This window comes from Penicillium coprophilum (genome assembly GCF_028826855.1).
Source record: "Penicillium coprophilum strain IBT 35676 chromosome Unknown utg000002l_segment0_segment1, whole genome shotgun sequence".
NCBI classification, from domain to species: Eukaryota; Fungi; Ascomycota; class Eurotiomycetes; order Eurotiales; family Aspergillaceae; genus Penicillium; species Penicillium coprophilum.
Window position 1 is genome coordinate 960,595 of NW_026622722.1, and position 16,950 is coordinate 977,544.

Below are 16,950 nucleotides of genomic sequence, written 5' to 3' on the forward strand. Positions count from 1 at the left end.
GAGAGCTGCAATATGGGTCAGAGGTAGCTTAGTCCGAGATGGAAAGCATCAACTGTAGTCTGGGTGGAGATGCATGTTTGCATAGAATGCAAACATGTCTTATCTGATTCAAGACAGTCCAACCTGCAAGTCATTTTCAATCTATTTGCTTTATTTCCTGAGATTTGATGTATTCTGTTCTTCATCTCTTTCTGTCACTTGATTCCCGTATTTCGGATCTATTGCATGTCTCAAATCCCTCAAATATCGTAATCAGTAATCATCATGCAAAGCCCCCTCATTCTGCAAGGTATAGAAAATCAGCGACAATAAGCCGACGTAGTGGACTCCGTACACCGTAACAAGGTTCATCTCTGTAGATCTTTGAAACAACAATTGTTTTCGTATTGCTTAGTCTGTTTCAGGCCGTCCATGAAATTTCCACTTACTAGAATCTCCTAGATGAACTAAATTAATTGAAAATCTGTCTAATCAGCTGCCCACGTTAGATTGCATTGCGGACTTAGTACATTCCAAAGCGTGGTAGATGCGATCCACATCACCGAGTCATATTCCCGAGCTTATCCACTTTACTTTTTCTCTCCCCTTGCGACTTTTGGCCAAGTTTTTGATTAAATTCGACCGACGTGGCTTTCTGGGCACACTATTTCTTTTTGACTTCTGCAGCTTCCTTTGTTCGCCCAACAAGGGAACGATCTGTCTGATCTCGCGCCATCCGAGACCATCCGACCATCAGCACGCTATCACCCTCTGCCATCGCGTTGGAGGCAGCTCGTCAGACACCCTCCATATGCTATAGTATTGTCAGTTCTCGCTGTGTTCGCCTCGCGCTTCACCGTCGAGATGTCATATACAAATCCACACGCCGGCGGGGTCGGTCCAGCCGCAATAACCACCACAACCATCAAGATCGACGGAATGACTTGCGGAGCGTGCACATCAGCAGTGGAGGGCGCATTTCAAGGAGTAGACGGTGCGCGCGATGTTTCCGTCAGTCTCATTATGGGCAGAGCCGCTGTACAACATGATCCGTTGGTTTTATCGCCTGCGAAAATTGCGGAGATGATTGAGGACTGCGGGTTCGATGCGGCAGTACTTTCGACTGAGGAACAAAGGAAACCCGACTCTGCTTCGTTTCCGGCTACGCGACTCTCGCTGACCACCCTGGCGGTTGAGGGTATGACATGCGGGGCATGTACGTCTGCAGTGGAAAGCGGATTGAACGATGTCAGCGGTGTGGACTCCGTAGACGTATCACTACTTTCCGAGCGCGCAGTCGTGGAACATAATGCAGAAATTATCACACCGGAGCAGATTGCAGAGCTCATTGAAGATAGAGGCTTTGGAGCACGAGTGCTGGACACCTCCCTGGTGGGCTCCAAGGAGCCATCTGCCTCGGCTGACTCGGAAGAGAAATCGGGACTCCTGGTTACCACCATCGCAATCGGAGGCATGACATGCGGCGCTTGCACATCCAGCGTTCAGGGTGCCTTGGGCAGTGTGGATGGGGTGATCCAGTTCAATATCAGTCTTTTGGCTGAGCGGGCGGTGATTGTACACGACCCAACCATACTCCCTGCCAGCAAAATTCCAGATCTTATCGAAGATGCCGGATTTGATGCGTCGATAGTGTCATCAGAGCCGCAGGTGTCAATTTCCAAAAACAAACAACAGATCAATTTGAGCTTGCATGGGCTGCGTGACGGCGCTTCCGCCACAGCATTAGAGGACACTCTATTACAGCAATCTGGTGTCTATTCAGCATCAATCAAAATGGCTACCTCTGATATAGTCATTGCTTTCGACCCATCTATAATTGGAATCCGGTCTCTTGTGGAGGTGATCGAGGCTGCTGGCTACAACGCCTTGATTGTCGACTCAGATGATACCAACGCGCAGCTACAGTCATTGTCCAAAACGAAGGAAATCCAAGAATGGAGAAGGTCCTTCATCATTGCCGCCTCCTTTGCGGTTCCCGTCTTCCTCGTCAGCATGATTCTTCCGATGTATTTTCCCGCAATTGACTTTGGCAGTATTGCGCTATTCCCGGGCCTATACCTTGGAGATCTGATCTGTCTCGCTCTTACCATTCCGGTGCAGTTTGGCATTGGCAAACGGTTTTATGTTACCAGCTTCAAGTCCCTTAAGCATCGATCCCCAACCATGGACGTTCTTGTGATGTTAGGCACGTCCGCTGCCTTCTTCTACAGCTGTTTCACCATGATTGTGGCTCTTTGCAGCATGGACCACGGGCGTCCTAGCACTGTGTTTGACACAAGTACGATGCTTATCACCTTTATCACTTTAGGTCGATGGCTGGAGAATCGAGCCAAGGGCCAAACTTCCGCTGCTCTTTCTAGGCTCATGTGTCTGACTCCATCTATGACGACTATCTATGAAGATCCCATTGCGGCAGAGAAAATGGCTGAGTCCTGGATCTCCAAACCTACACCTGGCGCACCTGAGCAACCCACGTTGGCTAATGACATGACGGTGAATCATAAGTGCATTCCCACCGAGCTGATTCAAGTCGGTGATGTTGTAATCCTCCACCCTGGTGATAAGGTATCTGCAGACGGTGTGGTCATCCGTGGCGAAAGCTATGTTGACGAGAGTATGCTCAGCGGAGAGGCGCTGCCTATCCACAAAAAGAAAGGCAGTCAGATCGTTGCTGGAACTGTGAACGGCACAAACTCCATTGATTTCAAAGTTATCCGAGCCGGCAAGGATACCCAGTTGAGCCAAATTGTAAAGTTGGTTCAGGACGCGCAGACCAGCCGCGCTCCAATTCAGCGCATGGCTGATATCGTTGCTGGTTACTTTGTCCCCGCCATCGTCTGTCTTGGTTTGATCACATTCTTTGGCTGGATGTTCCTCAGTCATGTATTACCCCATCCGCCCACAATATTTGAAATGGCGGGCAATGGTGGCCGAGTCATGGTTTGCCTGAAACTGTGCATCTCGGTCATTGTATTTGCGTGCCCCTGTGCTTTAGGCCTGAGTACTCCGACTGCGGTCATGGTTGGCACCGGCGTCGGCGCGGAACATGGTATTCTCGTCAAGGGAGGTGCCGTGCTAGAAGCTGCCACTAAAGTTACGCATGTCGTCTTTGATAAGACGGGCACCCTGACTACAGGTCGGATGAGCGTGGCTCACACCCGAATTGAACCTCAGTGGACAATGAACGACTGGCGCCGCCAACTCTGGTGGCTTATTGTCGGTCTCGCAGAGACAGGCAGTGAACACCCAATCGGGCGAGCGATCTTCTCTGCGGCCATAACCGAATCAGGTCATCCTGGAGAAGAGGGCTTGCCAGGGAGCGTGGGTGACGTTGACAATTGTGTTGGTAAGGGTGTATCTGCTGTCGTTGAACCAACATCTAGCGGCCAGCGTATCCGCCATCATGTCCTCCTTGGAAACGCCAACTTTCTCCGTTCTAGAGACGTCCCTTTACCCGCTGATGCAGATCCCGACTCTGCCGAACCTGTCGAAGATCTGGAGGCTGACGTCTCCAAACCTGGTGACACCGCCTCCGGTATTACACACATCCACGTCGCGATCGACAAGCGCTACGCCGGAACCATCTCCCTTCGAGACACAGTGAAAGAGACAGCTGTGGCGGCAGTAGCGGCCCTGCATCGCATGGGCATCTCAACCTCCATGGTAACAGGGGACACACTGTCAACCGCGATGGGGATAGCCACAGCAGTCGGCATCCCAACCGCTTCGATCCACGCCTCCGTCTCCCCATCCGAGAAACGCTCAATTGTCTCCGCCCTCCAAGCAGAAGGCGAGCGTGTCGCGATGGTTGGTGATGGCATCAACGACTCTCCCGCGCTGGCCACGGCATCCGTCGGAATCGCCCTCGCATCCGGCACAGATGTAGCCGTGGAGGCTGCTGATATCGTCCTCATGCGTCCGGACGATCTACTGTCTGTACCGGCCAGCCTCTCCCTCTCACGCACTGTCTTCAAACGCATCAAGATGAACTTAATATGGGCTTGCATGTACAATGTCATCGGGCTTCCGTTCGCCATGGGCCTTTTCCTCCCATTCACGGGCTTTATGCTACCCCCCATGGCTGCCGGTGCTGCCATGGCTCTTTCCAGCGTCTCTGTTGTTGTCAGCAGTCTGCTATTGAAGTTTTGGAGTCGCCCGTCTTGGATGGAGGTTGAGCGCCTTGAGAAGGAGCTTCGCTCAGGTGCGATCTCTGCAGCTGGTGTGGTGCGTCGCCGTCATACCCGTAAGGTGAGCTGGTGGGCTTCTACTGCTGTTTTCGACAGTAGCCCTCACTCTCTGTATCGTCGTGTTGGAAATGTTATCTCTTCGCTTTGGTCTCTTGTCACTGGCAAGGGACCCATGCCGGCGGCTCGGGGTGATGATGGTTATGTCCCCCTGCAGACAGTTGAGCCACCTGTTTGATCTGGCCTTGTCCAATTCACTATATCCAAAGTTGTCCTATATAGGAACTTGCTCCTTCTTGATGCCCCATGTTTAATGTTGGTTGATGTACTTCGGGCCCAGTCTGGCGTTTCGTGTGAGGTTGCTTTTAAGTTATTTGATACCTCCTTCTTTAAGGTCATTTCTGAATGTGTTTCAAGGTCCTTTCACACGTAAAAGAACAAGATTAGATGCCCGCTTATGCGGCTTTATGATGTCTTACGGGTCTTGTCAGCAGTCTTTTCAGGTATTCTTCTTGTATCTCTTTGAGACAATTGCCCCCCTTTCCAGTCTTATGGCTAGACGTCAGAAAGGGGCAGTAAAGCATACTTTGTGCAAGAGACTTTTATATGTATCAACTCTGATCGAAGACTTAAAATAAAGAGATAGGCACCCCAAGTTGAGTGCTAGTTTTGTAACGAGAAGTACCTAAGCCTCTGTACCGGCTTAGCTACAAGACTGCTAGTATTCTACTATGTGCCCCACACAGTATGTCGCGTCATCACCGCATGGAAATGAAGCAGACTGGTGATCTGATCCGTTCAAATTACATTCATTCCGTGAAGAGGATCTACAGGGTCTAGATTAACCTATTTAGGAAATTATGCCTCAGGCAACACATTCGGTCGGAGTGACTTGCAAACATTGCAAACAAGTGGGCGGGATGACTCCGAGGCTTTTTTTGTGCTCTTCTTTGATAACAAGATCGTTGCGTTTCTTTGGTGCTATTTCAGAAGATAGTGTCATAAGACCGATCTCAGCACGCTTAGTCTACCTCCGCCAACTTTGTGTTCCAAGGGTTGTTGATACATTTGACGTAAATCCGCCCTGCCGCTTTCCCACAGGCTCTTCACGAGAATTAGTTCTTGCGATCCTGTATATTGATAAAGAACTCGTATCTGACAATCCTTGCAGCAATGGCTCCCAAGCAGAAGGCTGGGCAGAAGCCGAAGCCCAATTCAGCGGATGAAGTCGAAGAGACATTTCAAGCTGTGGTAAGTCTACCAGGTGGCAGATGGTTTGCGCGACTGTTTTCGCTGAACTCTGATTCATGTGTTCTATAATCTGCTAACTAGTGGACTCTGGGTAGGTGCTCGCAGATACCTTCGAGACGAGATTCGAGCCGTTTACCCGCGACAAGCCTCGTGTATGTTCCGTGCAGCAAAACCTCTATCCTAAGACCTCGCAATTAACGAATCAAATGACCACAGTGCCTTCTGCCGCTCGCAAATACCCCTTTGATTGAATATACTCTCGAATTTTTAGCCAATGCAGGCGTGGAAGAGGTCTTCCTATACGGCGGAGCGCACTCAGATCAGCTGGAGAAATACATGAAGTGCGTTTGCACTAGGGACTTCCTCTGATATGGATTGCAGAGCTGACCTATATGTTTAGTGCGTCGAAATGGAGGGCCCTGTCTTCTCCATTCAAGCAGTTGACCTTCCTCAAGTCAACTTCTACCTCTGTCGGCGACGTTATGCGCGACCTGGATGGCAAGCACCTCATTACTGGAGACTTCATTGTTGTGAGCGGTGACGTGATCAGCAACCTGCCCATTGAAGGTGCATTGGCTCAACACCGGGCTCGCCGAGCACTTGACAAGAATGCGATCATGACCATGGTGCTAAGGGAGGCTGGCCTGCAGCACAGGACCAAGTCCACCTCAGTTTCGCCGATTTTCGTCATTGACCCTACCAAGGATCGATGTCTCCACTACGAGGAAATTGACCGCCATCCAGATGGCGAGCAATCGTCTCGTCTGAATATTGACGCCGAAATTATTCTCAAACATCCCGAACTAGACATCCGCCAAGACTTGATTGATTGCAGCATCGATATCTGCACCCCCGACGTGCTGAGCTTATGGTCGGACAGTTTCGATTATCAATCGCCGCGGAAGCACTATTTGTACGGTGTTTTGAAGGACTATGAGCTGAACGGCAAGACACTACACACATACATCATCAAGGACCACTACGCTGCGCGTGTGCGCAACTTGAAGGCCTATGACGCGGTAAGCAAGGATATTCTCTCGCGTTGGACATATCCCTTGTGCCCGGATACGAACTTGCTACCTGGTCACACATACACCCTTCGCAAGGGTAGTATGTACCAAGAAACCGGGGTAACCCTGGCACGCTCCTGCGTCATTGGGCGCCGCACAGTCATCGGAAAAGGCACTAGCATTGGAGATCGGGCAGAGGTCCACAACTCCGTGCTCGGTCGAAACTGTAAAATCGGCCGCAATGTCAAGCTGGATGGTGCCTATATTTGGGACGACGTTGTGATCGGCGACAACACAGACGTCCGTGGGGCGATTATCGCCGATGGCGTGGTCCTCGGCAAGCATTGTACCATTGCAGCGGGAGCGCTTATCTCCTATGGCGTAAAAATTGCAGACAACATCTGGGTGGAGAGTGGGAAGCGTATTACAAAAACTCGAAACGACGGCAGCGTGGGCAAGAACGATCCCACTGTTGTTGGCGAAGGAGGCGAGGGTTATGAGTTCATTCATGGCGAGGAAGAGGAAGATGAGGATGACGATGTGAGCGTAGCCTCATCGGGACTTGGTATGTTATTTCCTGGTTATGTCTCTGAGTCCAGATTGCTAACGCTACGCTATCTACAGTGTACAGCATGCCCAGCCTCTCACTTTCTTCCGCCTCCATCTCAACGCTGTCATCCGAGGTCTCGAATGGCTCCTGGGCTCGATCTGAGCGGAGCAGTTTCTCTGCAGACGAGGATTCAGACAATTTCCACCACGATGCATCAGTCAGCTTGTTCGACAGTCTACGCGAAGGCGTGGCAGCAGATGTTGTACAGTTGGAGCTAGTCACGCTTCGTATGACCGCCAATGCCTCAGACAACCAGGTTCGTCGGGCCATCGTGACATCTTTCATGAAGCACATCCAGCAGCTCATGGAGGGCGGCAAAGGTGCCGGTCCAGCAGTTCTTTCGGTTTTCACGGCATACAAGGAGGTCGTTGAGCGTACCCTATTCGATCGCAACAAGGAGCAGAAGAATGATCAGGTTGATCTGCTGCTCGCACTCCAAAATGATTTGATTCATCGTCCCAAGGGCGATACTGTCCTTCTATTTACCGCCAAGTCTCTATATGAACTTGACCTTATTGAAGAGGAGGCTTACGACCAGTGGTGGAATGATGAGCGCTCTAGTAGCACCGAGGAGATGCGGGCTGTCCGCAGCCAGACCCAGCAATTTGTTGATTGGCTCGCCGAGGCAGAGGAGGAGAGTAGCGAGGAAGAATCTGAGGAGGAATCCGAGGAGGAGCGTGACGATGAGTAGATACCACCAATGTTTTCAACCAAATTCCAAATGTTTTTGAAATTTTTGTATGAATATATTATTAACTCCTTAATATATCTTAAAGCCCTAGAAACGTTTTAAACCTTGATATTAGAGCCAGCTATAGGCAAGCCCTCTATTCTTTGAAAGGCTGAAAGCCCAATGTTCTGAGGTCGTGGATGGTAGCCTACAGTTTACTTAGGCAAATGAGACTAGGGCCAAGCTAACGAGCGCCAATCTAAAAATGATTCATATCTGAGTCAATAGCCTGAAAGAGGTACTTTGAAATGTACATCAGCTGATGTTTTGAACAATATATCTTTTTCTACCTACGTAAAATTGCAAATACAAAAAAATATCCCGAAATTCGTCCCGAAATAAGTTACTCGCAGGCCGGTTCGAGCCGCCTTCGGGGCCTTGGAGATCTTACGCTTCCCCACTCCCCTCCGTCACAGGTTTTACCCAGTGACGTGTGGCTCCTGAGAACATCCCTTGTCGGCATTTTTTGCCGCTACATTCATCACGCCTCCCATAACGCGAAAGAGAAAGGCGGCTGAGGCGATTGCGGACGAGCCACTGCCAAAAGCCGCCCACGGCGATCGGAAAGCCACTTCTACCTCCCACTTCCAGTCAACAGCCACCGCAACAGAAAACACAGAAGAAAGTCCCATCAGTTCCGGCCCGAAAAAGCGGTTATCCACACCCACTACCACCAGCATGGACTCTGACGATGAGTTCATGAGCGACGTCTCTAGCCAGGATGATTTTTTAGGTACCCAGGGATCTGATGACGAGAGCTTAGGTGAAGGTATGTGTCCCTCCGATCTTTGACTTTTGTGTGTCTGTATCTTGATTCTGGGAACTAACAAGCTGTGCCTGGGAGTAGATTTCGATGATCTCGACGCCGGGTTTTCGGACGATAAAGACCTTATTAAACATAAAAAGAAGCCATACGAAGTCGAATACAAGGTTCTCGATCCTCACGATATCGATCAAGAACAGCTTGGTCAGGTCAACGAGGTTTGCGCCATCCTTGGGCTACCACCTGAGTCGGTGGCGATCTTGTTGCGGTTCGGCCGGTGGAACAAGGAAAAGTTGATTGAGTCTTATATGGAGCACCCCGAGGAAACGCTAGAGGAGGCTGGTCTTGGGTCGAATTTCGAGGGGACCGCAAAGACTGAGATCGTCCCAGGATTTATGTGTGACATTTGCTGCGAGGACCGTGACGACCTCGAGACGTATGCCATGCGTTGTGGTCACCGATATTGCGTCGACTGCTATCGGCACTACCTGGGGCAGAAAATCAAGGAGGAAGGAGAGGCTGCCCGAATTCAGTGTCCAGGTGATGGCTGCAATCGCATCGTGGACTCCAAGTCTTTGGATTTGCTTGTGACAAAGGACCTTCAAGGAAGGTGGGTGTTTTTTTTTTTTTTGAGGCCTCCAGGCGGAAGAGCTAACACATACAGATACCGCGAACTTCTCACTCGGACCTACGTTGACGATAAAGAAAACCTCAAATGGTGTCCAGCACCAAATTGCCAATATGCCATTGACTGCGGGGTAAAGAACCGTGATCTCCGTCGCATAGTTCCAACTGTGCGATGTTTTTGTAAGCATGAGTTCTGCTTTGGTTGTTCCCTCAGCGACCACCAGCCCGCTCCATGCACGCTGGTCAAAATGTGGCTACAGAAATGTGAAGATGACTCTGAGACAGCCAACTGGATCTCAGCAAACACCAAAGAGTGCACTAAGTGTAATTCGACGATTGAGAAGAATGGAGGCTGTAACCACATGACTTGCCGTAAGTGCAAGTACGAGTTCTGCTGGATGTGCATGGGTCTCTGGTCCGAGCATGGCACGAGCTGGTATAACTGCAACCGGTACGAAGAAAAGTCAGGCGCAGACGCTCGCAGTGCTCAAGCCAAATCACGTTCCTCCTTGGAGCGCTACCTGCATTACTATAATCGGTATGCGAACCATGAGCAGTCTGCCAAGCTCGACAAGGACCTGTACCTGAAGACCGAAAAGAAGATGACCAGCCTTCAGTCGCAGTCTGGTCTGTCCTGGATTGAGGTGCAGTTCCTAGATACCGCGTCGCAGGCCCTGCAGCAGTGCCGCCAGACCTTGAAGTGGACCTATGCCTTTGCATTTTACCTTGCTCGCAATAACCTGACTGAGATATTCGAGGATAATCAGAAGGATCTGGAGATGGCTGTTGAGAGTCTCAGTGAGATGTTCGAGAAGCCAGTTGCCGATTTAGCAGAACTGAAAGTCGATATCCTGGATAAAACTGCTTATTGCAACAAGCGCCGGGTGATCTTATTAAGCGATACTGCTGAGAACTTGAAGAATGGTAAGTGGGAACATTAGCTGTGCTTTCACTTTCACTACATCGCTAACACGTGTCTTCTAGGAGAGTGGTCGTTTAACATTGATTGGTAAAACCACTTTAACCTCCGCACTGCTATAGACTACGGAGATTTTGACGACCTGAACGACATCTATTTCTTTATCAGAAGTTTCAGCATACTTTTTTTTTCCCCCTTTCCCTCCACCGCTTGACCCCTTTGCCCTTAAGTTGTCTTGCAGTGGGTTTGCAGCAGCAACGGTCACCATGCATCCATCCCTAGGGCTGTAATGGACCTATTTCGTTTCCCGCTTCCTCAAATTACATGCATGTATCCTCATTCGATGAGGGCTTTTTCTTGGGTGTTTTCACAGACTCTGTTCTCTCTGTCTTCTCTTTCTCCATTGCCTTGAGTTTAGGCGTAGCGGTCTTTTTCTTACAGAAATCATTATTGTTGGAGCTGTTATACCAGACATCTACCAGGGAAATTCTTCCATCCAACGCATCTCTTCGAGCATACGAGTAGTGGCGTTAAGATTTATGGAGCGTGAAAGTTTTCCCTTCGAAACCAGGGGGTGGGCACCCGACAGAATCAGAACCAATATAGACTAGATGAGTTAAGTTAGTGGCTTACAGTCCACTCGGGCCTCGGCTTCTCCCATTACCAAGTCGCGTGTTCGTTTTCTACATCGATGCCAAGTTGAAAAGACAAGATTAATAATGAATAGATATCGGGGGTAATATGTCCAATATACTCGGTACAATATACAATATACAACAATATACTATGCGTCAAGCATACAAAGCTAGAAAATAAAATCCTTCTCGAAGTCGAAGCTCCACTATGAGTTAGGCGAAATGTGGTCAAGGGCGAACAGATGGCTTGTCAGAGAGTTTCTTATCAGATTGATAAATTTTAGTACCGGTCATGTACCTGTACCGTGGTTGCTGTACTATGAAGGTACCAGTAGAGTACTTTGCATAAAACCTGGGATCAGTCCGTCATCGGAAGTCTCGGAGTTACTTTAAGTAGCCAAAGTCTTGACATGGGATATTTATGAAAGTTCCGAGGCTTAGATGGCCCCCCGATCCTGAATATAGATGGACATATATTGTAGGCACATATTCTCCAGGGCTACTATAATAGGCAAGGAGAATCAAGATAGTAGTATGGAGTAGAAAATGATTTAAGAGAATAATGCAGTTAATAGCCCAGGATAAGTCCGTGAATAATTCCCCTAGCGTCTTTTTCCTACTTTTTGAGTCCAAATTCCCAGATTTCCAATTACTTTTCTCTCCGATTATTCCACTCGAAAAGAAAAACGAAAAAAAGAAAAAAGATCTCATCATTCATTGCTTCAATTCTTGCACTTTGTTGGAATTCTGTTTCTGTTGGCATTGTCCCTGTGTTCCTCGGGATCTCCACGGACAATCCAGTCCCCGTTTATCTCATCTTCACTTTTCCATTCTTCCACCTCCGCAAGCAACCACCTCCCTTCCTCTCCGCACGAAATCTTCATCTGCTACAGCTGCGCCTTGAGCTAGCGGAAGCTCCATGGCGGCTTCCGATCAGATCTCCGGGCAGGAATTCGAGTATGTCGCTCTCCGATGGATTTTTTTTCCCTCCCAAAACAATCGGCCATCGGGAACGCTGGAAGCTGGAATGAGCACAGGGACAACCAAGTCTTTTTTTCTGGCGATATGATCTGATTCAGCTAGTGCTTGATTGTCCCTGTTGAGCATGCTGACTTTTTTTGCCCTGTCGCTTTGCGGGAATTGTGTGGCCTAAGCTAATCAATACACCCTGTTCTAGCTATGAAGCCCTTCCTTCCAACTATGGCCTTGGCCGGAATATGCTAGCTGGTGCTTTCGCGGGGATAGCGGTATGTTTGTATGGTTAGGGGGTGTGGGTGGGGATTTTTGGCTGATCGGATAAAAGGAACATTCGGTGATGTACCCTGTTGACTTGCTCAAGGTAAGCTTGATTCCTGATTGAAGGCATTGGAACGGGGAAAAAAGGATTGAGTGCTGACTTTGTGGGTTTTGTTAGACTCGCATGCAAATCTTGACCCCTTCAGCTGGCGGTCTTTACACGGGATTGACCAACGCGGTCTCTACAATCTATCGAGTCGAGGGCTGGCGGACACTATGGAAGGGAGTTTCGAGTGTGATTGTCGGCGCAGGTGTGTATATTGTGATCATGGGTTAAAAGACTCAACACTGATTCGCGCTAGGTCCCGCACACGCTGTTTACTTCGGTACATATGAGATCGTTAAGGATATGGCTGGCGGTAATGTCGATGATGGACATCACCCCTTGGCTGCCGGTATGTTACTCGGGCCAACTTTTGAATCGATTTTTTGTGCAACAACTGACGTGAATGTCGTGCAGCTATGAGTGGAGCGGCCGCTACCATTGCCAGTGATGCGCTGATGAACCCATTCGATGGTAAGTGACCCCGTACAGTGTAGTAAATTACACCTAGCTAACTTGTTCTTCAGTTATGAAGCAGCGTATGCAGGTTCACGGCTCAGTCCACAAGACCCTGGCGCAATGTGCCAAGACTGTCTACCGCACCGAAGGTCTCCAGGCCTTCTATGTCTCCTACCCTACCACACTTTGCATGACCGTGCCCTTCACGGCCACTCAATTCGTTGCCTACGAATCGATCTCGAAGGTCATGAACCCCAAGGGTGATTACGACCCATTCACCCACTGCATCGCAGGTGGCCTGGCCGGTGCCTTCGCAGCTGGTATTACCACTCCCCTTGACGTCGTAAAGACGCTCCTCCAGACCCGTGGCCTCGCAGAGAGCGAGGAGGTGCGATCTGCTAAGGGTCTATTTAACGCCGCTGCCATCATCAAGCGCCGGTTTGGCTGGTCTGGCTTCCTGCGTGGCATGCGCCCTCGTATCATTTCCACTATGCCGAGCACTGCAATTTGCTGGTACGTCCCATTATGAGACTCAGTTCAACGTTTGGATATCTACTGACTTCCTTCCCAGGACATCCTATGAGATGGCTAAGGCATACTTCAAGAAGCACCTCGACTAAAAGCACTAACTTGGTCCGGCTGCCATGGGTCCCTTCTACCATTCCCGATGGACCTGCTACTTGTTCGATATACCACGTTTGTGTGGGCACCATATAATCTTTCTTTGATCTCTTGGGGTGACATGGGTCTGTTCGTTTACAATATGTCCTGGATTTAGGGTTGCTGGCCGGAACCCAGCAACCCTCCTTGTGGCGCATCTCGGGCTAGAGCCTGAGTTTCGATCTTCTTGCATGTTTAGGGCTTTTTATGAGAAGCGTTTACGGCAATGTATAGTTTTGGAAGAACGGGACACAGCCATTTTCGACTTGGGAGATTAAATTTGGTGCTTTTTCTTTTCCTTTCTGGATTCTTCGATGCTCTCCATTCGATGTGTCCTATACTGTGACCGGCGTTGGAAAAAACCTTGTGTTTTTATATTTGGTTTCTTTGGAAGGGCTGGGTTCTCTGTGGCATCACTATAACTTATGTTTTTTTTTCTAGTATCTTGCATGTACCTATAGACGTGAGGAATGTTAGAGATGACCATTTTAATTGACTATCAAACCAATACAACCTTACATAGTTCCATGACCGCATGCAGTAATTCCCCGAAACGACGACGTCACGCGAAAAATCCTCCCCCCTCACCTGCGGGAGATCATCGCCTTCACCAACTCCGCCAACTTGTCGTGAAATGGATCCAGGCGGGCCTGATTATTCTCAATGATGCGCCCACGGCCTGCGTCTTCCTTACAGAAGACGTACGACGATTGCTATCTCGCATGCTCCACTGCCGTGTACTTTGAGGGTCAAGTAAATCTACTAGTCCCGATACCCGGTCCCCGAAGCTAACTATCTTAGAACAATGAAGAGGAAGCATTGCGGTCCTGGAGATCTGCCCTCGAGACAATCTACCATCACAATGCCCGCCGTGTAACGCCGAACTATACCCCGAAATCCGAAACAGAGAGAGCCCTACAGGACTCCATCCGGGCGCTAGAGATTCAATGCCGAGAACGGGTCGATCTACTGAGCGCTCTCCAAGCAAGCAGGAAAGAATCCGCAGAGGCAAATGGCAGTAAAGAGAAGGCTACCCTCGTCAAGGGCAAGTCTGTCCCCAGCATGTCGTCGCCATCGCCTTCCAACACTCCAGGCTGGATTGGTGATGGAACAATTCCTGCTGTGGGCTACACCGACCTTTCCAAACCAGCCGCCATACCCGGCCGCCCTGCGCTGTCGACGAAACAAAGCCATGAGTCGCCACCTGGTTCTGACGATGCTGGTCCTGCGACCCCATCAGCGGCTGGTACACCTGCACTCCGTGTGGACTCGAACTCTTCGGACAGGACGAAGTCGCGTGGATCCAGTCCCGATCGCCGGAAACCCATGCTGACAACTCTGCGCAGCAGCGATGCCAAGAAGAATGCGAAGAAAATTAAGATAGCATCAAAGAAAAAGGATTTGAGGCCTGCTGCCTCCACGGCTGCGGGCCTAGCATGGGGTAGCATCTATCGTCCCGCCTCGGGTGAAAAGCCTGTTAGCGATGCGGCCCTGGTCTCATCCCGGCAGAGCGCTGCTGCCCATGATCTCACTCATCGCCGAGAGTTAGAACCAAGACCCAGTTCTAGGGATGAGTCTCGACAAGCGAGAACCCGCACTTCTCGAGACCGCCTAACCGGGGACCCAAGTCCTGCTGCCCATTTGCGAGAGCCTCCTCGTTCGTCCCCGAAAAGATCCTCACCCAGACCGTCTACTCAGTCTCCCAGACCGTCCACCCAGTCTCCCAGATCGTCTACTCAGTCACGTAGTCCACTGCCGCCGCGGGCGCCTCGACCTCCACCTGACAGCCCTAAAATACAACAGTCCCATCCAATGTCCATGCCGAACCCGGATGACTTCACGACACCTAAACCATCCATCAAACCCAAACCTGTGGCCTTGCGAACTTCCCATGAACCCACTAGCCATCCAATGCAAAACACCAAGTCCGAGAATTCTTCGAATACTTCTAGGACTCTGACACCTCGGCTTGGCCGCGAAGCAAATTCCTCCAATGATATGCCGCGGACAAAATCTGCACCTAGACCTCCCAATATTGGGGAAAGTGCCCGCGGTTCTCCATCATCCGCGAGCGGTGACGACTTTCATCGCGGTGTGGGCCGGCTGGCTATATCTCAAGCGCACAACGATAGTCCAATACGGCGCAAAGCCCCACCAGCCCAGCAGCTACCAGTCCAACAGCGAGAGACACCACTGTCAAGCGATCATGAGTCTTCAGATCAGCGGACCACAGCAAGTGAGACAGGTGACGAAGATGAGGAAGAAGACAGTGAACTCTTGAAGATCATGGAAAAATTGCCCAGGGGCGTGGATCCCCAGTCGGCAAAGCAAATCCTGAATGACATCGTAGTACGCGGTGACGAAGTACACTGGGATGACATAGCAGGCTTAGAAGGAGCCAAAAAGGCCCTCAAAGAAGCAGTAGTCTATCCATTCCTTCGTCCAGACCTATTCTCCGGTCTTCGCGAGCCAGCTCGCGGAATGCTCCTCTTTGGCCCTCCAGGCACAGGCAAAACCATGCTTGCACGAGCAGTAGCCACAGAATCAAGGTCAACCTTTTTTTCCATCTCCGCATCGAGCCTAACGTCCAAATGGCACGGCGAAAGCGAGAAGCTTGTGCGGGCTCTCTTCGGGCTTGCTAAAGCCCTCGCTCCATCCATCATCTTCGTCGATGAGATCGACTCCCTCCTTTCTGCCCGATCATCCGGCTCAGAACACGAGGCCTCCCGTCGCTCTAAGACCGAATTCCTGGTTCAATGGTCTGACCTCCAGCGGGCAGCTGCCGGCCGCGAACAATCAAGTCGCGAAAAGAAAGAGGGCGATGCTAGTCGTGTACTCGTCTTAGCTGCGACCAATATGCCTTGGGATATCGACGAGGCTGCACGTCGCCGCTTCGTCCGTCGCCAGTACATCCCCTTGCCAGAGCACCATGTCCGCGAGCAGCAGATACGCAAGCTTCTCAGTCACCAGCACCACGAGCTAAGCGATACTGATATCCAGGCTCTGGTACAGGTGACAGAAGGTACGTTGCTCTTCCTCAACTGTCTTCCCTCTTCTTTAAAAAGAGAGGGAAAAAAAGGGAGGAAAAATAGATTGTCTTGCTAACTGACAATTCCTAGGCTTCTCCGGCTCAGACATAACAGCTCTCGCCAAAGATGCGGCCATGGGCCCTCTACGTAATCTGGGCGAGGCCCTCTTACACACACCCATGGACCAGATCCGCCCCATTATATTCCAGGACTTTGAGGCAAGTTTGTGTTCCATCAGACCTAGTGTATCCCCCGATGGACTGAAGAAATATGAAGATTGGGCTCGAGAATTTGGTGAACGAGGCGGATAGAGTAGATTTGGAGACACTCGTGGAACTTTTTTGGTTCTGCTGTGTCTCTATTTGGTTGCCTCTAGAGTTCTCCTCTCCTCGTGTATGAGGAGGTTGTATGTTCGATACAATTATAGAAATGGAAAACTGATTCTTTTCTTTGCTCTTTAAAATCGTGTTCATTGACTGTTCGGCATATACCTCTTCCTGTCAGCTTCAATGCTATGTCTGAGCCTATTAGCTGGATAGATCTAACCTTGCAGATGACCAAATGTGTCAGATCTGCATTTTAGTCGATTTCGAATACCCAGTCAATACGATTACACTGAACTAAACCAAATGCCGGGCTTGCTTGTTGAAGATGTTGAAGATGGACACAAATTATGGCTCAACCAAAGGCGAGAGGCTGTTGAGATACTTGCAAACGAGACACGAGGCAAACAT

General features: G+C 50.0%; 5 protein-coding genes across 5 annotated transcripts; all 5 read left to right on the forward strand.

Moving 5' to 3' along the window:
• Nucleotides 1–843: 843 nt before the first annotated feature.
• Nucleotides 844–4,422, forward strand: ctpA (Cu(2+)-transporting P-type ATPase CCC2; the record flags this gene model as incomplete). The annotated part of the gene is made up of 1 exon (XM_056673565.1): nt 844–4,422. One exon carries the CDS (start codon nt 844–846, stop codon nt 4,420–4,422), a length of 3,579 nt encoding a protein of 1,192 aa, XP_056534090.1.
• A 935-nt stretch (nt 4,423–5,357) lies between these two features.
• N7500_002420 (translation initiation factor eIF2B catalytic subunit epsilon) lies at nt 5,358–7,746 on the forward strand (the record flags this gene model as incomplete). Its single annotated transcript, XM_056673566.1, has 5 exons — nt 5,358–5,435; nt 5,531–5,587; nt 5,652–5,776; nt 5,836–7,010; nt 7,070–7,746. 5 exons carry the CDS (start codon nt 5,358–5,360, stop codon nt 7,744–7,746), a joined length of 2,112 nt encoding a protein of 703 aa, XP_056534091.1.
• A 717-nt stretch (nt 7,747–8,463) lies between these two features.
• N7500_002421 (uncharacterized protein) lies at nt 8,464–10,188 on the forward strand (the record flags this gene model as incomplete). Its single annotated transcript, XM_056673567.1, has 4 exons — nt 8,464–8,554; nt 8,633–9,158; nt 9,213–10,099; nt 10,160–10,188. The coding sequence occupies 4 exons, from the start codon at nt 8,464–8,466 to the stop codon at nt 10,186–10,188; spliced, it is 1,533 nt and encodes a 510-aa protein (XP_056534092.1).
• A 1,418-nt stretch (nt 10,189–11,606) lies between these two features.
• mrsA (putative mitochondrial carrier protein) lies at nt 11,607–13,147 on the forward strand (the record flags this gene model as incomplete). The annotated part of the gene is made up of 8 exons (XM_056673568.1): nt 11,607–11,686; nt 11,907–11,976; nt 12,033–12,068; nt 12,144–12,276; nt 12,328–12,420; nt 12,486–12,542; nt 12,596–13,040; nt 13,099–13,147. The coding sequence occupies exons 1-8, from the start codon at nt 11,649–11,651 to the stop codon at nt 13,145–13,147; spliced, it is 921 nt and encodes a 306-aa protein (XP_056534093.1). The 5' UTR covers nt 11,607–11,648.
• Nucleotides 13,148–13,850: 703 nt separating this feature from the next.
• N7500_002423 (uncharacterized protein) lies at nt 13,851–16,527 on the forward strand (the record flags this gene model as incomplete). Its single annotated transcript, XM_056673569.1, has 3 exons — nt 13,851–13,940; nt 13,989–16,209; nt 16,307–16,527. The coding sequence occupies 3 exons, from the start codon at nt 13,851–13,853 to the stop codon at nt 16,525–16,527; spliced, it is 2,532 nt and encodes an 843-aa protein (XP_056534094.1).
• Between the last annotated feature and the right edge of the window lie 423 nt (nt 16,528–16,950).